Source organism: Tachypleus tridentatus, chromosome 12, assembly GCF_004210375.1.
Source record: "Tachypleus tridentatus isolate NWPU-2018 chromosome 12, ASM421037v1, whole genome shotgun sequence".
In the NCBI taxonomy this organism is placed as follows: Eukaryota; Metazoa; Arthropoda; class Merostomata; order Xiphosura; family Limulidae; genus Tachypleus; species Tachypleus tridentatus.
The window spans coordinates 33776011-33800006 of NC_134836.1; the positions used below are offsets into that span (position 1 = coordinate 33776011).

General features: G+C 33.2%; 1 protein-coding gene and 1 long non-coding RNA gene across 2 annotated transcripts; both read left to right on the top strand.

Annotated features, from left to right (window-relative positions):
• The first annotated feature begins 754 nt into the window (after nucleotides 1–754).
• On the top strand, nucleotides 755–10363 carry LOC143235610 (serine/threonine-protein kinase Pak-like). The gene is made up of 6 exons (XM_076473845.1): nucleotides 755–761; nucleotides 1618–1906; nucleotides 6630–6816; nucleotides 7753–7845; nucleotides 9144–9243; nucleotides 10320–10363. Exons 1-6 carry the CDS (start codon nucleotides 755–757, stop codon nucleotides 10361–10363), a joined length of 720 nt encoding a protein of 239 aa, XP_076329960.1.
• A 3239-nt stretch (nucleotides 10364–13602) lies between these two features.
• LOC143233115 (uncharacterized) lies at nucleotides 13603–17218 on the top strand. Its single transcript, XR_013017984.1, has 3 exons — nucleotides 13603–13802; nucleotides 16771–16833; nucleotides 17018–17218. It is a non-coding gene; the product is annotated as an uncharacterized LOC143233115 (long non-coding RNA).
• The last annotated feature ends 6778 nt before the right edge of the window (nucleotides 17219–23996 follow it).

The following is a 23996-nucleotide window of genomic DNA, read 5'->3' on the forward strand; positions in this document are numbered from 1 at the left end:
ATAGGGGCCTGAGCCACCACAGCACTATCGCGAGGGAGAGGCGGGGAAACCCTAAGCTTAGGACAACGATGACGCACGTGACCTTGCTCATGACAGTTCCGGCAAATTAACTGGGGACAATCTCTATACAGATGATCCGCACTTAAACACAAATTACACGCTTTCATTTGATGGTCATGTTTTACCTTAAGCATTACAACCTTTCCCAGGGGATCAATAACTTTCACGACATATGCCAAAGATGTACATGTGGCACTAAACGAAACACGAACATGGCGAACACCTAAATACATACCTTGGTCCCATTTCCATACAAGAGGACTTTTAACCTCACATTCAAAGTCCTTCAACTTCTGTAAAAGTACAGCATCGTCGATATACTCAGGTACATCCATGAAAGAAACAGTAACTGTACGTTTGGTAACCCCATTCGTGAAGTAATGCACTCCATTAACCAATAAACCAGAATCAATCACCATATTGACATCAGCAGATAAAACGAAAGCAACCTCATGGCCACCGGGTCGTGGAACAACTGAAGTTACTGAAGCCGCTCCAAAAGTTGAACAAACTGCATGGATAACTTCACCATGGCTGGCATTAGAACATTCAACAATATTTTTTTTAATCAATTTATATTATTTTTATTTATTTATTTTTAATTTCATGTTTAAAATATAAATTGACTGGGGAGAGATGTTTAGGAGTAACTTCATCATGTTCGCATAAAATTCATTTTTCATGTCTGTCTGGTATGATTGGTATGTTCGAATATTTATGCATGAATTGAAATGATGTAGATCTTGAAACTCTGCATGCTGTTGTAAGGAGTGTGTTTTGGATTGTTTGTAGTTTGGTTTTAATTATTGTTATTGTTCTAAATGCCGCGGTAACAGCTGCCTTCAACTCATCATTAGTATTATAACGTTGTTCAGACACAATATATGGATAGGTAGGGACTTACGGGCCATCCTGTACACACACAAAAAAAAAACACTATATGTGCTTAGACCAACACGGGTATTGAAACCTGATTTTTAGCAGCATAAGCCCGCAGTGCTAATGGGAGCCTCCAGATTTGTTTTTTTTTCTTTAGTTAGACCCTCAACATTTCTCTTCACAGCTTGTTCAGGAGTGTTCTACTGTAATACAAACAGTAACTGACAGCACAAAGCTTCAGTTGGTTTAAATGAAAAATTTCAGACCATAGTGTTCAATATTACTTTTGGGTTATTTCACTGGGTTTTACACATGGCAGTCTAGGTGTTTGTAGTTTTCCACAGTCTTGGGTTTATATAATTCAAAAGCATCTCTTTGATGACTTTACTGGTGACAGAACATTGGATTCACAGTTTACCTGCAAATATATCATTGGCTTAGAATTATTATTTCCAGTAGCAGATTTAAGATTGTGTAATCCCAGGGGCTATTAATTTCTGTGGATTTCACACCCACGTAATTTTACATAGAATAAAATTATCAGTGGGCTCCCATTAAGATCATAGGCTTTGGGACTGAGCCTTCTCTAGCCTCTACCTAAATACGCCTCTGATTACGCCAGAGTTGCAAAATTAATAACTACGTGTCTTTACCAGTACGTAATATCTGTTGAAAAAGAAAAAGTCAAGAACTACTCACCACTTGGACTGGACGGGAAAGATGTCATCATAATTAAGCAGACTGTGTCCACCAAACCTAATGACAAGAAAGTGACAGATGAAGAAAACATCGAGAAGTTAAGAACTACTGTTTCTTTGAAGGAGCCAAATAAAGACAGCAATAAGACGTCAACCAAGGAAAATGAAAAAGAAGTGACAGACGAGGAAGTCATGACAGTGTTGAGAAGTATTGTTTCTGAGGGAGACCCCAATGAGAAATATACAAATATGAAACAAATTAGCCAAGGGTGAGTTTGAAAGTCTTGTGTTCAAAAGAATGGTATAGTGGCTTAATTTGTACTCAGTACTAAAATATTATAGACAAAAACTTCATTTTTGGAACGTAGAACTAATTAATTAGAATATATTATTTTCCATTAATTATATACTTCATCAGTCAGTTTTCTGTTTTTATAAGAACATATATTCCTTTTTGTTTAATTTTTGTTATACGTTCAGTAGCATTTAAAAATATTTCCCTTATAGCTCCGCAGTTGTGACCATATCTTTGGGGTGAGTTATCAGCTTTGCATACTAATCCTTGATTTGGCCACTTGTGTTTTTTATTGAATAGGTTTAGGATTCTCTCGACATTCCTCTGTTCTCAAGATACGTTTTCATTATTATATGGATGACTGGTTACTGATAGCTCATTCTGAACAGGAGTTTGCCTTTTATACTCTTAACGTTCTCCAGATGATAAGTCGAGTGGGCTGTTTAATCATACCAGAGACGTCTTCCTTCAACATTCCTAACATCTGACCCATTTGGGTGTTTTTCAATGCACATCCTAGTAAGGCCTAATTTTCTACTCACCGACTTCATTCAATGGACGTTTCAGTTCACTGCATTCTTACTGGTCCCTCTATCTATTACAGTTCACGTGGTGCTATCGCTTTTAGGATTGTGGTCTGCCCTGACTGCTCTAATCCCTTGTGATTGAGTTGATATTTGAGCTCTTCACAATTAGTAATCTTACACAGGAACCTTTGCAGGCATCTATTGTTCTTCCTCCTACGATAAACAATGAACTATTTTAGTAAATGGACAAAATCCACACACAGGCAAGTATATTTCAGTTTATCGTCTTCCTTCGAATTTACTTATTACATTCATGAATAGAGGGAAATGGTCGATTAACAGAGAGGCTTCGGGGTGTTGGTTTGTAGCTGAGAAGTCTTATCATATCAACACTTTGGAGCTTTTGGATTTAGGATCATTTACTGCATCTGATCAGACATCGTTTGTCATAATTCAATCAACAGTTTTGCAGTGGTTGCGTAACCGAATCACCAAAGTGGCACCCTTTCTCAATATGTTTTATTTTGTTGGACTTTAGTTTCTTGGTCAACACGCATGATATCCATATCACTGTGAGTCACGTTCTCGGTGTTTCAGTCTAGCCGCAGATCATCTTTCTTGTCCAAACAAAAACTATCTAATGAAGTGGTCTCTTGGTCCTCTTGTTTTCCGGTGGCTTCAACTACAGTGAGATACTCCTTACATTGATGTCCTTACCACATCCCTCAACCACCAACTACTTCTATTTTCACCTCCAGTCTCTTATCCTCTTGCCATGACTATTAGTGCTTCAGTTATGACTGAACCAACAAATACCTATATATTTTTCATCACATGCAAGTTTTTCATTGGATAATATTTTCATCCATACCACTCAATCTCAGGCTCTTCTCATTGCCCATCATTGGCCTTTTCAGCCGTGATTTCCCCGACTTATCCAGCTGCCTCTTTCTCCGTCTATCTGCCTTCTTTTGCAACTCAGTCATCAGTGCCTCATCTTGCTCTTCCTGTCCTCCATCTTCATTATTTGTTTTTACCTGGTCCTTTGTGAGAATTTTTAAGCTTGTTAGAATATGCAGTTTTATTTCTGGAATGTTACATTTGCCCCTCCTCCATGGAATTTTAGAAACTTAAATGGAATGTTTTGTGACATTGGTTTCTGGGCCCGGAGTTTTCAGCTGATTGGACCATTGTTCATTGTATTTCTAAGATTATAACTTGGATTTTTGATTTGGAATACTCTATGGCCTTTGGTGTAATGTTATCGGTTGGCCTTTCATTTTTTTCCAGTATCATAGGGTATTTACTTCTCCCTCCATATTGATAAGTTTATTTCAGATTTGTCATCCTTTGTGGCTTTTCTTAACTGATATTTTAATGTGGTTCTTCAATGCCTCAATCAGCTCCCATTCAAACCACTTTTCACGTGTTCCATGTTCCAACTTTTTCTTAATATTTCTTTCATGATCTCCTTAATCTTGGACGTTGGTAGTCTGATTTATTTGCCAATGATATTTCATTTATTCTTTGTCATCCTACATATCTTCTTCTTTAATTGAATTGCTCTTTATTTTCCAAAACCTAAAAGACTATGGAGAGTATATTCTACTTTTCTCTGATTTACCTTCCTTCCGTTTTTTACTCTTATCCAATGTGTAAATCAGCAAGACTTTTTTTTTCCTGTGCGTGCTCTTCAATATTACATTGCCACATGGTTTCAATCTGTGATTTTCCTTCCCGCCTCTCTATCCCTTTGCAACCATACTGTGTTTGTGATATTTCTCATTCTACATTTTATCATCTATCTGCCTTCTTTTGTAACTGATATAGGGTTTTGGATATAGTTCGCTTGCTTATTCGTTTCTTTTGTTGTCCTCTCGTAGTTTGTTCAAGATGTCTTCTTATCAAATTTCACACCTTACTTTTTCTCTGTCGTCTCATCTTTGTTATTCCCCAGAGGAACTTTTTTAGTCGGGTATGTAGACGATTACTAATACATTAATCTCCCACTATTTGCATAGTATCAAACTTCTTCCTCTTTGGACTATCGTATTCCACATGTAGTCATTCTTCAAATTTCCATGTGGGTTTGACTTGTGAGTTATTTTTTAATTCTAATTTAACTTTTTCAAGAACGTTATTTCCTTTTTTATGCTAATTCTTATTGTTTAGGTCTCATTTTATAGTGAATTGTACCCGACGAGAGTTTCTTAAACGTATGAAATCCACACTGATCAACCATATTGACTTGCTTCGTATGTTTCATGGCTATGCAGTGCATACTGCTGGATTGGTTTGGTTGTTTTGAATTTCGCGCAAAGCTACACGGGGGCTATCTGCGCTAGCCGTTCTTAATTTAGCAGTGTAAGACTAGATAGAGGGAAGGCAGCTAGTCATCACCATCCACCACCAACTCTTGGGCTACTCTTTTACCAACGAATAGTGGGATTAACTGTCACATTATAACGCCCTCACGGCTGAGAGGGTGAGCATTTTTGGTGTGACGAGGATTCGAACTTGCGACCCTCAGATTACGAGTCGAGTGCCTCAACCACCTGGCCATGCTGGGCCACCATACTGTTGGAAAGATCACTTGAAGGTTTTCCTCACGATGGAATTTCTTTACGAAAACGCTCGTCTCAGGCCATACCACTCATGGCCTACATGGCTAGAGAACAATAGGATAGCTGTCCATCCCTACCATGTCTTGTATTGAGTAAGTCATCATGGTCTGCTTTTAAAACTTAGGTTTTTGTGGTCATCCATTGCACTGTTTCAGGTATTATTATTCCTTTAGTCTCTCCACTGTGTTTTATGCACCTCCCTTTTCTTCTAGTGGAGATTGGTAGTCCTTGCTACCTTTCATTTCCAAGCTGGTGGATTCCAGAGGCATACTTTTTAATGATTTAATGCCTTAAAATTCCATGTAGAAATATCATTCACTGCAGAGTAGGGTGGTGGTGTTCTGTTGGTGTAGAAGGCATGATAACCTCTACGTTAAAGCATACAAAAACCAAAGAAGTAAGACGTCAAATTTCAGCTGAACCCATAAATTTGGATCTCTCATTTTACCCAGACCTCGATGTCAATTGCCAGTGGTTGAGTTTTGGATTTAGAGTAAAACCAACCAACATAAGTCCTCATACGTGTATTACAGATGTCGATCTTCCACGCTCAATTATATACTCCATCTGTGTCGTGGGTCATAGTAGAGGTGCAGAGGCGTGTTACAGTTCCTTATCTTCTGCTCTCATTGATGTATCTTATTCCGAGGATGTTGCTGCACCTGTGTTGGTTCTGGTCAGTTTCACTCTTGAGAGAGAGTTAATTTCTCCGTGGTAAACATTTTATGAAGACTGGATATTGGGTTTCGAGATTGATATATCATTTTGCATTCTTAAAATGTGCTCTGTTTTGAAGTTGGGGGTGGTTTGAGATCATATATGTCTTTTGAACGTGAAGAGAGTATGATCATTATCCTCCCACAGTATGAATGTCGGCTCCCAGAAGCCTAGGTTTTGAATATAATTCGCTTGCTTAGTGCTGTTTGTCACACTCTAGCCACTCTACACCCACTTGGATTATCTCCTTTGATTTATCTGGTTCAGACGTGGTGCTGTCTCTCACATCAGTATTTTAATCTGACTCTTGTCTCTAGAAATGATCTTTGGATGATTTTGACGGATCCTTCTTTTCTTCTCTCACACTGGATCCTCTTGATAAACTGGCCATATACATAGCAGAATGCGTCTGGAGAGTGCTTGCAGCTTCTTGATGCCAGCTTGGATAAAATCAGATAGATCTATGTATTCACTTTGGGAGCTAGAACGAAACTGATGTGGTTAGTGGTGAGCCCCTGTATATATATTACCATGGAGAGTTCTAGAAAATTCCAAAAGGTTTTTGTAAATTCTTGGAAGACCTACCACATTCTGGAAAGTTCGAGAAAATTCTTTATAAGCTACTTAGCACTGAATCTACATGGAATGTTCTGGAAAGTGGGTAAATTTGAATATTTCATTACCCATGTCACAAAAATAAAGTTTGAAGAGAAAAATAGGTCTTTTCCATTTACGTTAGGCATAAGCAATTGGGATATAATACTTTTTGCCCAGGAGCAAGAAAAAGTAAAAATTTTGTAATGTAGTGTCCTTTCTTTTATTGTTTTAGTGGTTCAGGAACTGTCTATACTGCAGTAACAACTGAGACTGGGTTGGAAGTTGCTGTTAAAAAGATTAATGTAATGAAGCAACTCAGAAAAGACCTTATCATCACCGAACTTTCACTAATGAAGAAATATAAACATCCAAACATAGTCAGTTATTTGGATAGCTTTCTTGATGGTGATGAACTCTGGGTAAGTGTTGTTAGTGTTACAAACATATTAATTCTCTTTTATATTTAATCTTACCTGTTATAGTGTGCAGGTTAACGTACTGTTTTTATTTAATTAAGTGGTCAATTTCAAGCAACCCTACAAGTTTAAGAATATTTTTACATATCACTTTCATAGGTCTGCTTTGTTTAAATTACAGTTATAAATAATACGTGATAGTTTTAGTGTGGGAGGTTGCAGCCACATTTGCTTCTGACACAATAACTTTGTATTTCCAGTGTTATCTCTAACCAGCACTCTTTACTTTTTACTTTGCTTTATTCATCTTTCTTGTATGTTTCACACACAAAGTTTTACACGTGGTTATTGAAATTATTTTATTCAGGAAAAGTTGAATTTGTTAAATTATTAACATCTTATACAATACCCTCAAATGCAGCATTATATATAAAACTGTAAACATTGTTTCGGGTGTAATACAATAAATATTAACTTTTCAGTTTCTTAGACAAAATACAGTCCAATTTAATATTTTATAAATGTTGGGAATCAGATTACAGCTTTAGTTACCAATATATGAAAGAGCACATTTCACAAAATGTAAAACATCTTTTGAGGTAGAAAAATAAAAGTTAGAATTGAAGAAGCAACAAAATTGTAGAAAAGTGTTTTTTGCTGATTCACGCTTCCTTAACACTTGAAGTTGAGTTCATATATTTTTTGAACCACAAATCTTTCTAGACAATAAAAATCTCACACTTAAAAAATGTTAAACAACTGATGTTACTTCAGTTCCTACTTCATGAACGATTATGTGAAGAACTTTTCTGTTTTTATTAGATATATGATTACTGACAGAATCATAAAATAGGAAAAATAAATTATTTTGTCTCATTGTTAGGTATAATTTTATTAAAAAATAAAATGTAAGTGAAATTTTAAACTTTATTTGTTTAGATAATCATGGAATATTTGGCAATTGGCTCTATGGCTGATGTTCTTGCCAAAACCCGTCTTTATGAAAATAAAACAGCAGCAGTATGTAAAGAAGTATGTTATATTGATTGTTGTTAGTAACTATTAAGAGGTTTTAGAGATCTGATGATTGTAATTTATTTTAACGTTTGTTTAACAGTGATCGTAGTTCCTTGCCAAAACTCTGTATACTTGCTTCCATAAACTTTCATTTCTCGAGAGAAGACGAAATTTTAAATAACATTTCAGAGAGTAATTATGAAGCTCCATCTAGTGTACACTCTCTGTAGTTCTTTCTAGAGTTACAGAAAGTTTCACTTCCAGTGTATTATATGGAGCACATCTTCAACAAGTGTACAAAAATAATTATTAATTTACTATTGGGAAATTCCAACTGCACTAAGTATCACAAGAAACTTATATCTGTGGTATTAAAAGAAGTGGTACCTTGTATGACAACTTCACGTATATAAAATAGTCAGTATATTTTGGTAAAGATGTTTTCCAATTATGAGTTTTATGTCATGTTGCTGAGCAAGAAAACTATATAGGTTGTAGTTTTATATTGAAATAGGCTCAGAATATCTACAATCACATACTCATGTAGCAGAGGTGATCTGAGACCCTTGTGGGGGGGCATGCCATCTCATAATGAGGTTGGGCTCATACCATCCCACCAGCAATCAGAGTCATATGTAATATATAAATTTCATACAAGGAAGCCCATGTGCCGTGGCACAATAGCCAGTCCACCTTTGTCACACGGAACATATCAACCTTAAAACATGACAGTTGCTGGGTGCATTCGTTTGTTAAACATCTAATATATAGAGAAGCCAATGTGTTTTGGTAATCGAACTTTCCTGAAGTGGCTTTTGTCATGTTGTTTGCAACAAAAGTATCGCTTAATATTGTATTGTAAATATAAAATAAAACATATAAATAACAAAAATGGAAAATATTAAAAACTTCATTTTTCATTAAAAACATTGGTGACATAACAGCAAATACCTTGATTCAGAAGTGATTTAATTTTAAAATTAACGAGGGGTAGTCACTCAAGGTTTGGGTGTCAACCTACAAAGCCCACACTTTACTCATGGCCAGGTTGATGTTGGATGTCAGTGTTAGTAAGAATCTTTACCTGTTGGCAACAGATGTTAAAACAACTAATATATTAACCTAATAACATGATGAAAGTACTTCTGGTAGTTATTAATGTGCAGAAACTTTGATATTTTTGTGTTGTTGTCTCCAACTATCACAATATATACATACATATATAAAATATTGAATACAATAAGCACACTGAATTAAAATTACACTTCTTTCTTAAAACATTTAATTTTAAAATAAATTCATATTTCATTTAGATACTCCAGGCAGTACAATATCTCCATGATAACAACATAGTCCACAGAGATATTAAAGGTGACAATATTTTACTTGGAAAGGACTGGACCATAAAACTAGGTAAGTGTTTAAACATATAGTGGCTTAGTGAAAACAAGCATTTTTAAGTATTTTAGCTTGTTTGTAACAGTTTCATGTTAACATAGATTACTTGACAATGTATATATATTATGAAGATGTTGAAACAACACGTGATATCAGTGGGTTGTTTCATTATACTAAAAGTAACTTATTAAACAACATAAATTACATACCGGTAAGTACAAATGTTTCCAGTTCTCACGTTCAGTACAAAATATGTACATTTTATAACTTGATACATCTTCTTAATGATTTCTAAGAGAATATATCCATGTTTTTATTTTATTATTTTAAATAGTTGTTGTTATATTTCATAGTTTGATTTTACACTCTGGTTCTCTATTTTTTTCGTTTTTACTTCAACATCAAATTTGAAAAATATTAATAAGAAATAATTCCCAACTAAAAGTAGACTTTTTCTAACTGTATAAAGCACTGAATACTTTTAAATCTTAATTCGATTTTTTTTCTGTAAACTTAAAACATATAATGAAATAAATCCAGCTGTGTAACACAGCTACATATTGTGCTGTTAATCAATTGGATTGTAACTTGACATAAAAGGAAGATTTTATGTGTACTTACTAGCAACAGTACAATCTATGTCAAATGAACTACTAGCCCACATTGTTGCAAGAAATTATCATAAATTATTTTTTGATTTGATACCTAAACATTTATAAATATGTGATACATATGAATAAAGAAAAGGAAATCTGTGGCAAATCGATTGCAAAAATGAAATTGAAATAATTTCACTTTCAGACTGTATTTTTAAGTGTTGGATTTAGGTATTTGGTAATTATAAAACAAATTGTATATTTAGTTGGATTTGACATTTTTTAAGGGGATTTCTATCAACTTTTTGTGTGCTGGCAAGTTTTATTTGTGCATTTGGATGATTACATATTTCTATTTTACAGTCAAAATTTGCAGTAAGAGGAGAAGAAACCTAAATTAGAGTTAAGCTAGTTTTGTAAGGCTGACTCACAATTATTTATGTTTTCTTTTTTTCTCACATGGTAACTTTATGTTTGTTTCTTTCCATCACATAGCTGATTTTGGAATAAGTGCTCAGCTCTCCCCCAGAACAAAATAAGCGAACATCATTGGTTGAAACTCGTCGCTGGATGGCTCCAGAATTAGTAAAACAGATAGAGTATGGACCTGAGGTTGACATTTGGTCCCTCGGTATAACAGCCATTGAAATGGTCAATGGTAAACCTCCTTATCATCAAGAAAATAGTGACATGGTAAATGTTGGTAACCAGTAATTACAACCAGTACCCAAATTCTTAAAATCTACATATTTGTACTTTAAAACCCAATCGTATGCTTTGTTAAGGATGTCTTTCACCAACTACGGAGAATAGCTATAATAAAAAAAAAACAACACTGTTCACATTATTCAAACATGAAGATGTATTGAAGATAATGATGAACAGTGGAACGATGACAGCAACAATGAACATTTGACAAAACTGTATACAGTAACAAACAGTTAATTATTGAATGTTGTGGAATGTACATGTTATATTATTATCTTTCAACTTCTTAAACTTTATTTTGTGCAATAGTATGACTACCATTTTGTTAACCCCTTATAAATAAACACTAACACTAGATAATTCACCCACGGTATTTAATTACTATAAAGGTATATCTTTAGTGATATTTAGACATTATTAGGAAGGATTATCCAAAGATTTGTACATACTGTTAAGTTAGGTTATTGATTTAGTCATGAAGTCACACTCTTTTTCAGGTATTTGATTTAATATCAAAAATGGAAAACCAAATATTGAGAATAAAGACAACCTGTCTCCAGTGTTTCAAGACTTCCTGGACAGGTGTCTAGAAGTGGACACAAGTAAACGATACACTGCATCTGAACTCTTAGAGGTGTGGTATAAATTACTGTTATTTTACGAGGCTATGTTTGTTTGAGTTTAACCTGTTATCCTCATAACATACACCAAAAAAGCAGTATCATTAAATGTTGGAATTCGTTGTTGTTACTGGCTGTTCATCTTATGTTGTGAAAACTTCAGCTTACTATGGCACATCTCATAGTGTGATATTTATTTATTTTGTAATATTCATAATTCCATAAGATATCAATTTTTACTCTGTAAAAATGTTTAGTTTAATTTAAGTTCATCCTACAGTACTGTGCAAATGTGTTAGGACAAAGTCAAAAATCAAATTTCAGGCTACTTTCAAAGAACAGTTGAAGGTAAATCACAGGTAAAACATCAATATTTTTATTATTATTCACATTTAGTGCAAGAGAAATTTAGTGAGAATGTTTGAGTTCAACAAACAGTGAATATTTGTTGTGTCCCCCTTTTGCTTTAATAACTATGGAAAGTCTTTCAGTCATTGTTGAAAGATGTTTAATCACAGTTTTCTTTGGAATTTTACTTGAAATATGTCGAATATACTCCCATATATTTACTTTGGAAGTAACTTTTGATTTGTCAAGTTGTATGTCTATCAAGTCCCAGATCTGCTCAGTTGGATTGAAATCGGTGCTCTGTGGGAACCACTCTATCATTTGAATGACTTCAGCAGCATATCTCTCAGCTAATTAATTTCTACGTAGGTTGGATGACTGTTTGGGGTCATTATCTTCTTTGTATTAGAATTCATTACCAATAATTAGCAAAGCACTTGGTCGACCATGATTGATCAAAATCTGGTGGTACTTGCATTGGTCCATTATTCCATACAGTTTGCAAAAATCTCCTGCTGAGGTGACACCCCCAAACCATCACAATGTCTCTCCCCTGCTCTGTCACAGGTGCTATGCATTGAAGTGTCTTTTGCCTTTCTTCCATGGGACATACAACATGCACTTTGAACTAACTATTTCAAACAAGGACTAATCCATCCATATCAATTCTTTCTAATTATCAGCAGCACAGTTTCTTAACAATATTTGGAGAACAAGGTAAAGGTTTTTAACTGCTATACAATCAAATATTCCATTATCATCTAACCTTCTTGATACTGTAAATCTGGACACTTTTCTGTCATTTGGCATTTATGTCATGCTTGAGACCAGTGGCAGTCAGCCTTCTGGGACCACCACAGATAAATTTGATGGAGAGACCAACTAGTATCACATAGCTTTTATGCAAACTCTCTGCTCTACTAACAATTCTTGGACTTTTTGGTCTGTGGAATGACAAGATAACATTGTATATGTGTTATTACTGCTTTTATCAAGATTTATTTGTGGTTTGCTATGAAATTTATTCCTTCTAGTATATACTGGTACAAAGTGCTAGCTTCATTTTACATAGTTAATACATTGCATGCAGTACCATGACATTTATTTCAGGCCCTGAATTTTATCACTATATTCATTCAAACAGAACCATTATGACACGTACAAGGTACAAGTATAGGGAATTCTAAAAATAATAAGTATTCTCATCCTGGCTCATTTAATTGTTGAAAGTGATCAGTGAATCACAACCATTACTACAATCAGTAATAACATGGAAGAATTATCCCATAAAATAGAAAGAATGACAAAATATTCTTTTGTCCTAACACTTTCACCCAGTACTGTATAAAAAGACTAATTAACCAAACTGTATGTGATTTAGAATAAGCACTTTTGTAAAACTAATGTTTTTCTTATTTTTCACACAGCATCCGTTCATGGAAGTTGCTGACCAGTGAAAACAATACAGGTCACAACAGTAATAACTAGATCCACATTAACACCTCAAAAACCAAATATCCCAATACGCATGTTGAAATATGTTGGCTATGAAGACTGGCATCATTCTAGGACAAGAAAATTAACAGATTGTGTTTGTTAGATCTCTCCAAGAGCAGTAGCATGTTGAGTGCCATGATTTTCTATAATTCAGTTTCATAGATTTTGAAAATAATATTAATTTTCTCTACCGAATGTGTAGCTTTGTGCTTAATTCCAAACAAACAAACTAAATTATGGAAATTATTTTATTAATTAGTACATCTTAAACCATATTAAATGTTTCATAGTTTAAAACAGAATGAATTTGAAACATAGATAAACCTTATGAAAGAGTGCCTTATTTTGGAAACCCAAGAGTATCGTTTTTATGTAATATTTTTAAGTTAACAATAATAAATCAATTTAGAATACATAAAAAATATATTTTTCATATATATACACACATGTTATTTCAAGTTGCTCTCTACTATTTTTTTTCTATTCATTCCAGGTATCTGATGATTCTTTTGGGAAATATATAAACAAAGCAGCTCTTACAGAAAACTTAAAAATACTATGAAATATTTATCTATAAGTTCCTTGTTTTATCAACTTTTTGATGTGTAGGATTTGGTTAAATGTATAAGTTACAAATGATTCCTTTCTTTAAGTTCCGTGCCCTCCTGGAGAGTTCAGAAGTAAAAAAAACAAGAAGAACGTGTCCTCTGTCCCAAGGACCATTACAGTGGTTATTTTGGATCCTGCAATGTTCGGCTTGTCCAGAAAGACGATTTACAAACCCTGGAGCCTCTTCACTGTAAACGTAAGTTTTATCAGATACTTACTATGAACAACTTTATCTCAGTTATATTTTGAAACTACATGGCTGCAAGTGCTTAACTCTCAAATAGCTTTAGAACTTCTAGTCAGCATCATTAACAAGTAATGTTATTTATGTAGTTTAATACTATCCACTTGTCATACAGAGAGTAAAGCAACTTACGCTATGAACTTTATACCAAGTTCAGACAATTTACCTGTTTCTATTATTTAGACAAATTATTTTGCTTTTATTTTATTCTTTGATATCCATAATTTGAAACAGAGGTTTGACTAGTTTTTGTTTAGATGTTTGTTATCAGTTACCTTTAAGGTTTTACCTTCTGTTATTTTTTTGTTGGTCTTATTGTCACTTCTGTAATTTTTATTATCACCGTTTGTTCCTAATTTTCTCTGACCTTCCTGTTTGTTGTTTAAGAATACATTTGTCTTTTCTAGCGATCTGAATTATACGTTCTCACAATACAGAATGAAAAATACAGCAGCGTGTTGTTGTATTTGCAAGTTATGGCCACATGCTTTGCATCTTATATCTGAATGAATACAAAATGTTTCAAAATAAAAATATTCTTAGCTAATTCCGATCTACTGTATTCCGCTGTAAAAGCTAACTACAGTCAATTATCCTGAATTTTGTCATTGAAAACTAACATCTCAGCTCTTGTTTTATATATTTTAATTTGTTTTTCTCTGATATGTATTGATATATTTGTGATACTTACCAATGATCTGAATACTTTTCTCACCATGGTATTCATTTGGTTTAGTGAAATAATTCATATTATTCATTTGCTCACCTACAAAGTAAATAATTTCTCTAGAGATTTGTCTCTGCTGATCGAACTGTTGTTACTGCACCAAACAAGAATTATAAAATACTCCTGTCTACGTTAATTAAACTGCGTTTTTATCAATTTCGTTCAGAAAACGATACGTTATCTTTTATATCATTTAATTTTAATGATAATTGAACTGTCTTATCTTGATATGATAGTTTTTAACAACCTTCGTGTAATTTCCTATTAATACTAGCTGCGTTACGCTTAGTATTCTCAGAATATTTTATAAATTATAAAATATTGTAAATTAAAAGTATCATCTTCAAATTATAATACATCGAACAAGATTTGAAGTTTATTAATATTGATATAAAAGTGTTTCTTTATGTTGGTTTAACGTGTGTTTGCTCTTGTATTACAAGGAATTATTTAGTTTATCGTCTAATGATGCTGGATTCTCTGTTTGGAATTTAAATGTTACCTGTAGTATATTTATTTGAATTACAGTGTTCAATTTAAAAACGTGAGATTCTATTTTTTTGTGTTACATGAAGGTTGTTTTGGGCTTGTTTTTCCGACGTAAAATACGTGGAAGTTGCCATAATGTACTTTATAAATGACATTAGTTTTGTATTTGGTTTAGTTTTAGAATATTTTGTTTATTTTATTTGGGGTTATTGATTGGGTGAGTATCGTGTTGTTGACTGAGGTTTCTCTATATTACCATTACTTGAAATCTCCTTCGTAATCGCTTTATAACCTAGAAATATCGAATTATATATGAGTTTTGTAATAAAAAGGTTTTATTTATCCATTGTTGAATGTCTGCAAAATTTATTAGCATCAAATCGATTCCTCAGAAATATAAATGCATAAAAGAGATTGTCACAATTGTGTTAAAAGTACTTACAAGGAATTATTACTTTAGAGATAACGTGAAATGTGTTTCTCATAATTTTCATGAGAGGAAGTGTCGATGTTGAAGTATGGTATGAATAAGTATTGGTAAACATATTGACATATTGTTATTATAAATGTTACCATCAATGTTACACATTCTAAAGATAAATCCTAGGACCCATTATTCGTCCATATATTGGTCCAACTAATCAGGACTCCAGTAATGGGTGATATTGCCCAACTCCAAGGTGATAAGTGGGCCGACATATTATTTGAAGATGTTGCTATTGATAGCTGTTATATACTCTTGGAAGATGTATCACATTCCATCAGTTGATGCTAATGATGCCTTGAAAAGAGCAATTTCATGGCAGTGATGAAGACGAACTCGTAATCTTATCGGTACTCGTATTGTAAACATACAGTATCAATGACAGGCTGCCACTGATGTTCATAGCAATAATAGTTTATAGGTATTAGTAAGCCATACCAAAACAGCTTTGAATAAGCAACCTGGCAAATAATGCGACTCAATCTTATGTAAAGTTACGGTAGAACAGAATTGATCAGAACAACTTATGGCACAGCTTAACATTTCGTAAATTGTGTGATGTCACCGAAAATAGGCTGCTTTTGGGAAAGATATGGAACAGACCTTTTCAATGTAAATATTTATATTCTCAAATCATTATCTTGATAAAACCACAAAAAATTAAGTATTAGCTTTTATATTAACTTCAAATGAAAAATTTACTCTGAATGCATTTCATGCAACTTCTGCATTATATGGATATTTGATATTTTGTTGTTTGTAAGACACAATCATATACTGATACATTTTACCAACGTAATATTCCCAAAAGAACCTGTACTTTCATAACTGATATTACATAAACAGTGACAACAGTTTTACCTTTATCTGTTAGAAATAAGAATTTTGCAAGGGAAACACCAACGGAAATCGAATGTACCTTTAGATATAACATAACATATAAAAAGATCGTGTGTAATTTCATAAATTTCCAAGTTTGTGTGATTAGTTTCATTAGTTAACTTAATTAGGAAGTACATAAAGAAACAAAAGTCAACTGGTCAGAAACTGTTTTGACACGTTTTATTTTTCTCACTAAAGGAACATTTATGTTGTCATTTTACAGAGTGGGTCATAATTAATATTATAACTAGTGCGTCGTGCTCATTGTGAAAAACCTTAAAATTCCAACGGTGACACAAAACGTGCTAAAAATATTAACGCTCTGTTGTTTTCTCCAGTGTATGTTCCAGCCGAGAACCTTAACTGTACTAGAGGATACAGAAGAGATGCTGACAGGTGTTGTAAGTATATATGACACTCAATTACTTTAAACTGTTCACATTAAACACAAATAGATGAAAGACTTTTGTAAATATGGAATTTTAGTTCAACAAATACGTTTTTTGATACTAAATACGTTGTTAGAACAATAAAAATTAACACTGGGTAAATAAATGCTCAGTCATGTACTTTTAACGCTTTCAGATCCATGTTCTCCTGGTCACTATGACAATGGATTCCAAACTAACTGCCTGCCGTGCCCAGGAGGGACTTACATAACATCTTTTGCTGCTAACACCTGAAGAAGCATAAGGATAATAAATGTACTACTTTAAAAATTGTATTTCACAAACTAAAAATAAAATGTATATAATTTTTTTGTTTTGTTTGGCGGAGAGTAACACAATGGATATCTAATAAGCGCCCTCTAGCCAGAAATAAAGAAATTAAATGCACATGGAAAGCTTGTAATTTCTAATTTACTGAATTAATCAATATACAACAAATCGACTGAATTCATAATTTTTTAGTCCTACTGGTTCCACAAAGTACATCTTTATTTTCTGTGCATCTTATTATAAGAAAATTAAGTTATATTGATACATAGAAACAATTGGTTTGTTTGTTTCAGAGCAAAACCATATTTGTTACTAATATGTCAACCGCGAGGAATCGAATTCCGGGCTGTCGCACTTTAAGTCTGTAAACTTACTGTTGTCCCACCAGATTTTCGCAAAAAGATATTATTTTTATTAATAAAAGTAGGTTTGAGTGCAGGTTTACGACTGCTCATAAGCCATAAATATTTAACTAAGTTCCATCAGCTTTTAAAAGCATGTTTCTGATCTATATATTTATATATACACGTTACAATTTGGTGACATTTGGTCAATTATTTACGCTGAAATAGTAGGACTTGAAATATATATGGACTTCATCGGTAATAAACTGTATGAAAACATATCAGTAATCTGAAGGTCAATTATCTTTGTACGTCTTATCGCATACTTCCTTAATACATATACTTATTGAAAACAAACTATACTGCTCATAAAACGCCAGTATAAGAAGAGTTCCATCTTTGCTGCTTCAAATTCCAAATGGCTTTGGTAATCGATGCAAGCAAAATAACTTTTAAGCGTCCTTAACAAAGCCTCTTCGTGGGTTTTCACAAATAGACTATGGTATTTTCGAAGTGTTTCGCCAAGAACGCATAGAGTGGATCTTTTGAGTTCTGCAGAATTTGTTAATAACATGTAACTAACTGGTTATAATACTAATATAATTATATAGATTATAAATAGTAATTGACTTAGTTACTTTTAAAAACACATAATAAGAATCAAAGATTATCAATACTTGTTTTTCTTCTTTTGTAACTATTAGTTTCAGAACTTCAACTTTAGTTTGAAAGACAACATAACGCTGAATTTCAATAATATATTTATTAAAGCACTTCTTTTTAAAAAGTAGGTCTAAATCATAATTCTCTTTTCAATCTGATTTGCTATTTTTTAAGATTATTGATCACTCTTTTAAGTTAGGTTCCCTCGTAGGTCAGAGGTAATTTTTTGAAATTACAACAGGAAAATTTGAAGTTCTATTCCTTGCAATGGACAAAGTACACGTAGCTTCTCATGTAACTTTACACTGATGTGTGTGAGAAATATCGATTGTAGTTGAGAGAGGTAAGAAAGCTGGGAGCTGTTAGTCAGTCTTTAAAGTATTAAAGGATTACTGCATTTGAAGTCGTAAGAAAAGTATTGGAGAGAGAAACTGCATTTCTTTCTAGCTATTGTGGAGATTATAGGGCTCTCTTTGATTAAGGGACTTTGTAATGTGATATAAACAAATGTTAAATTAATGATGTTTAGCGCAGATAATTCTGGAGAAGTTTTGTTCAAAATTCCTAACAACGACAAATGCAGTTAACTGAGTCCTTACCTGCTCATTTTCAACTACACACAGACTTAAACTTCCTACCAGTTACCATCACTTTTATGTTAAACCTTGTCACGATTTTCAACGTTTCATTCAACTATAAAATTTTATGAATAACATCAGTACCCTGGAGGTCCCTGTACTTTATGTCCTACTTGGGGATATGTGATGCAGTACAAAACGTTCAAGCTAATTATTAACTACTAATTGTAGTATTCGTTTGTTTGTTTACAATTAAACGTAAAGCTACACAATGGGCTATTTTTGCTTTGCCCACCATAGGTATCTAAACCCGGCCCGGTTTTTTAGCGGGATGAGTCGGCAGACATACCACTGGGGGATCGAAGTATTCGTTTCTCAATGAAAAAAAATTAGAAAAAGTGAACATTTCGTCAAATAAACGATTTCTGGGAGGTACTGTACGGAAAGTGTGATCGGATTGTGCTCATATGAAATGTAATGTTTTTGCATTACAGTGGTACCCTTTATTGGAAAAATAAGTGTTTATGAATTCCACTTTTAGTACTATGTTTAGAAATTACATTACTCAAAACAAAATTAAATCCTCACAAACAGACCTTGAGAATCATGTTCTTGTTGTGAGGAAAGTGCTTTTATTTAAAATTGTGTTCTTCGATTAAAACAAAACTGTTCCATGCTGCGTAGAGTATTTTTCTGTCTGAATCTTGAATGCCCAAAGTGTGAAATTTTTATATGGATTTTGGTCTGTGATGTAATTCAAAAGACGATGCCTTATTTATATTTATTATTTCGACCATATACATAGATAAGTATATACATTTTACGTCTATTATAGTAAGATGAATCACGTGTATGTGTCTTAAAAAACTGTTTAATTCATGGAACTTGTCACCCTTAAATATCAAGTAAATTTTTGCAATGCCATTATAAACTAAATTATGGAGTAGTACCATTTGTTTGGTTTGTCTTGAATTTCGCGCAAAGCTACACAAGGGCTATCTGCGCTAGCTGTCCCTAATTTAGCAGTGTAAGACCACTCATCGCCAACTCTTGGACTACTCTTTTCCCAACGAATAGTGGGATTGACCGTCACTTTATAACGTCCCCACGGCCGAAAGGGCGAACATATTTGGTGCAACGGGAATTCGAACCGCCGATTATCAAATTAAGAGTCAAGCACCTTAATCACCTGATGATATCCGTATAGGTGAAATACTCACCAATGGTGCCAGGTTATTTATTGTGTGTCTTAGATCTTATCCATTTTTTGTACAGTTGTCAAACAGCCATCTTGGGACATTCAAAGGTAAGACTTCCTATTGAAGTTAATGTCTCTCATTCCATGGTGCACCATTAGGTCCAGTGGTCGTATATAGCTTTACTAGAATCTTTTACAGTATTCTCAAAATCATTTTTAAGCTCTGGCATGAATCTCAGGGAGTTCATAGCAAAATATAAACCCAATCACAGACAGATTTGTGATCCAGTTTTGGGTAGCTTAAATCAGGTGGTCTCGAGTTTAACCTCAAATGTTCTGCTGTGATACAAGATAAGAATCGCAAGAGAAGATTTTTTGTTGATTTCAAAACAACTTTCCCGAACGTATTATGGGAAGATATCAAAACTCCACAATCATATGGAAGATCACATTAGAACTTCTGCGCGATCTAAAATGGTCTTGGAGAATGTGTACGGTCAGAAAAAAATATTGTCCTAGGTTTGCCCCTCTATCCGGTAGAGTTTGGTGATTTAACCAATTATTTATGACTAGTGATTAGAGCTATTAGTGTTTTATAAACTAATCGATTAATCAAATCATGAGAAACACTATTTTGGCTTACATCTAAGATGGAAGCAACCCACCTTTTAGATATTGTATCCTACAGCATACTAAAACCAAACTTAAGTGAATGAGACACGTACTTCAGTCATAATGATGAAAAATGCTACTAGTATAACACATAACTAAAAACAAGGCAAAAATAAACCATATGACATAGCACATACAATTTGACATAATCATTTTAATGAAAGGTGGCAGCACTTCAAATCAGTAACAGTAAACGACAAATAATAAATGGTCTGAGGAGAAAAATACTTGAAGCTGAAGCATACTGGTTCCTAGTATACTATTATATTTGAAAAAAAACTAGATGTTTATAAATATAGTTTCAATAACACACCATTTAGAACACTTTAATTGCTCGTCTGGACAAACTTGGATTATATATAATAATTGTGATTTATATGTTGTAGCTAAGATTTTTCCGATAAAATTTAATCAAAATATATTGATTGGCAATAAGACATAGATAAATGTCTAATTCATCATATTATGTAAAATAAAACATTCACCGTTTTGCTGCTTTATAGAAATGTACTTTGGGATTATTATGGTATAAAATATGCTATTGAAACAGTTTTATTGAGCTGATAGGACAAGGACCTGAAAAAAAAACAATGCCTTTGTTCTTACCAAAAGGCTTTCTTCAAGAAACGATCCCTTAAACACACCACAGGTAAACCTTCCCTGTGACACCTCTCTTTCCAAAGCGTATATCGTATCAATCGGTTGGTTTTTCGTCAGTATAGTCATATGTGATTTTAAAGTGCCACCATAGGAAGCAACAAATACTATTGCAAATAGCCACCAAATGACCAAAATTATTCTTACGCTGCGAAACTTGAATGAAGGTATCCTTCCACCTGTAAAAAGTAAAATAAGTGAAATGAAACAAATATCAAAATGGATAAAATGCTACATATTTAATTTGTTTTTAAATTTCAAAATATACAAAGAGGCTAAACTTATGTTGTTGTTCTTTTAAACCAAAGGGTATTTACTAACCTTTTTTTTTTTTGGTAATTCCATTCATAAACATTGAAAACGCATGCAAGAAATTCGTTTTATCTTTAGTTTTAATATGAAAACTATAAAATACCAGATGTTACCAAACGTAAGATAAGCATAGAAGATTTTAGAACTTAGTTTCTAGCGCCAAACAAGAAAGTAGTTATTTAGATTAATTCAGTTATATATTTGTAACAGTGTACGTGTATAAAGTTTAAAAGAAATCGAGCACACCTTGAGCAACGAGACACCCCCATAGGTACCATAATGAGTCCATGGGTTCTGTCTCTTCCAATTCCTGTTTATGTTATTGATGACTGTTAAACAAATAGTCACTAAGGTTAACGACAGAAATACGCACAGCCAGACCTAATGGTAAGAAGGATCATAATATTATTTACAATTTTTGTAATAGAACAATAAAAATTATCGAAAGTTTTTAAACGGTAATTTTGGCATAACCTTTCTTTGTTCTTACCCAAAATGTAAAACAAAATATAATTAATTATTTATCTATATAAGGGGCCTCTATTGCTTGGTACAGCAAGACAATTAACTTTCAAATATAAAAAAAAGTACTTACATGTGTTACAAATAGGGAACGATAAATTACATTTTAGGTGATGGTAATTCCTGAGTTTATGGTTGACCAAGATGAATTATTATTAAGCTTATAGAATCATTATTAAGAAGTTTTGCGTTGACTAAATTGCATTAATATATTCCATTCGGAAATACAAAATGACTTTTAGTTCTTATCGTTACTTGGTTTTCAAATCAAAGGATCTATTACAGCACATAAAATTTCTCACTTATGGTTAACAGCACTTTAACTGAGAACTAGCTAGTGAAAAGAGCATTAAATATTTTGAAATATCTACTTATACTGCTGTAATTCATCTTAAATGTTAAATAAATATGCTAACAAAACTTCTTAATTTACTTCAAAAAGTAGTACATATGAACAGTGAGAAAAAATTAAATTCGTACGTTGATCATATTATGTACTATATTTTATCTCGGACGAGTCTTCGATTTATTATTATACGTACATTACGTATAATGATTTCAAACAGCCGGAAATTTTAATATTAATTGTATTGTTGTTTGTATATTAAAATATATTTGTATAAGAAAGAAAATTGTGTGTATCAATCTTGTTGACAAATATCATAAATTTAATGCGTATCAACATTTAATTAACTTCTAAATTAAAATTAATTAATAAGCGTTTATCATAATTATAGCTTCTGAGGCTTATAGTATACTGACTATAGCGATTAAATAATATATACTTGTCTCGTGTTGCGATGGCTAACTTTTATACTTATTAGACAAGATTTTCCAAAATACACTTGGCAACAATATTCGAAGATACGCTAGTGCTTTCGGAAAACGTATATTGTTGATTCTTACATTCGAAAATCTATAAATATAGAGAACAGGCGGTACTTGCGCAATACATATTTAACAATATACTCAACATGCATTAAACTGAAACAAACATAGATATTAAAATAAATATATAACAGTAAATCAGTTACAATCAACAGCGGTTTAATGGTTACACAACATACGTCATATTGTAATCAGAATTTATCCTCACACAAAATTACCAATTTTATTTAATCCACCGTATACCAACACCAAGGATTCATTAACAACCAATTACACTTAAATTCTACTTTGCTCAGCTCGGGTTAAATTGGAAAACTGTGACACACAAGAACTTCCTAATTTTTTATATTGCTTTGTAACTAACAAATCCGTATTGTTCCATTCTCCATCGTTTGGGTTGATATGCGTTTTCACTCAATTTTGTTTTAGGTGAGTGACGTAACCTTTCCATTGAACGTATGCGATAAACTATAGAACTCAATTCCCAAAACATTCTAGAAATTCTACAGATCCGTCCTAAGAATGTTCTGGAAATATTGATAATATCCTAGAGCCAGTTTAAAATACAATATAAGCCTTGTTTTGTTTCTAAGTTAAGCATAAAACCACGAAATATCTAAATCCTTTTTTTTCACGTTTTAAGACCACAGACATACCACTAAGCAACTGGTAGGGTGAAGAACAGGAGACAACAACAATTGTCATGGTTTCCCGTTTAAAGTTATGACCATATTAGTGACGATGCTATTATAAATCCCCGTCACACCAAACATGCTCGCTCTTACAGCCGTGGAGGCGTTATAGTGTAACGGTCAATCCCACTATTCGTTGGTAAAAGAGTAGCCCAAGAGTTGGCGGTGGGTGGTGATGACTAGCTGCCTTCTCTCTAGTCTTATACTGCAAAGTTAGGGACAGTTAGCACAGATAGCCCCGTGCAGCTTTCCGCGAAATTCAAAAACAAACTTATAAATCTCGCTAGAATGTTGAAAGTTGGAATACAGGGATATCACG

Bases quoted from the DNA above. Each gene is read 5' to 3' on its own strand.
- LOC143235610 (XM_076473845.1), top strand. The intron at 6,817-7,752 runs GTAAGTGTTGTT...TTATTTGTTTAG, and splicing joins TTGATGGTGATGAACTCTGG to ATAATCATGGAATATTTGGC. The intron at 7,846-9,143 runs GTATGTTATATT...TATTTCATTTAG, and splicing joins CAGCAGCAGTATGTAAAGAA to ATACTCCAGGCAGTACAATA.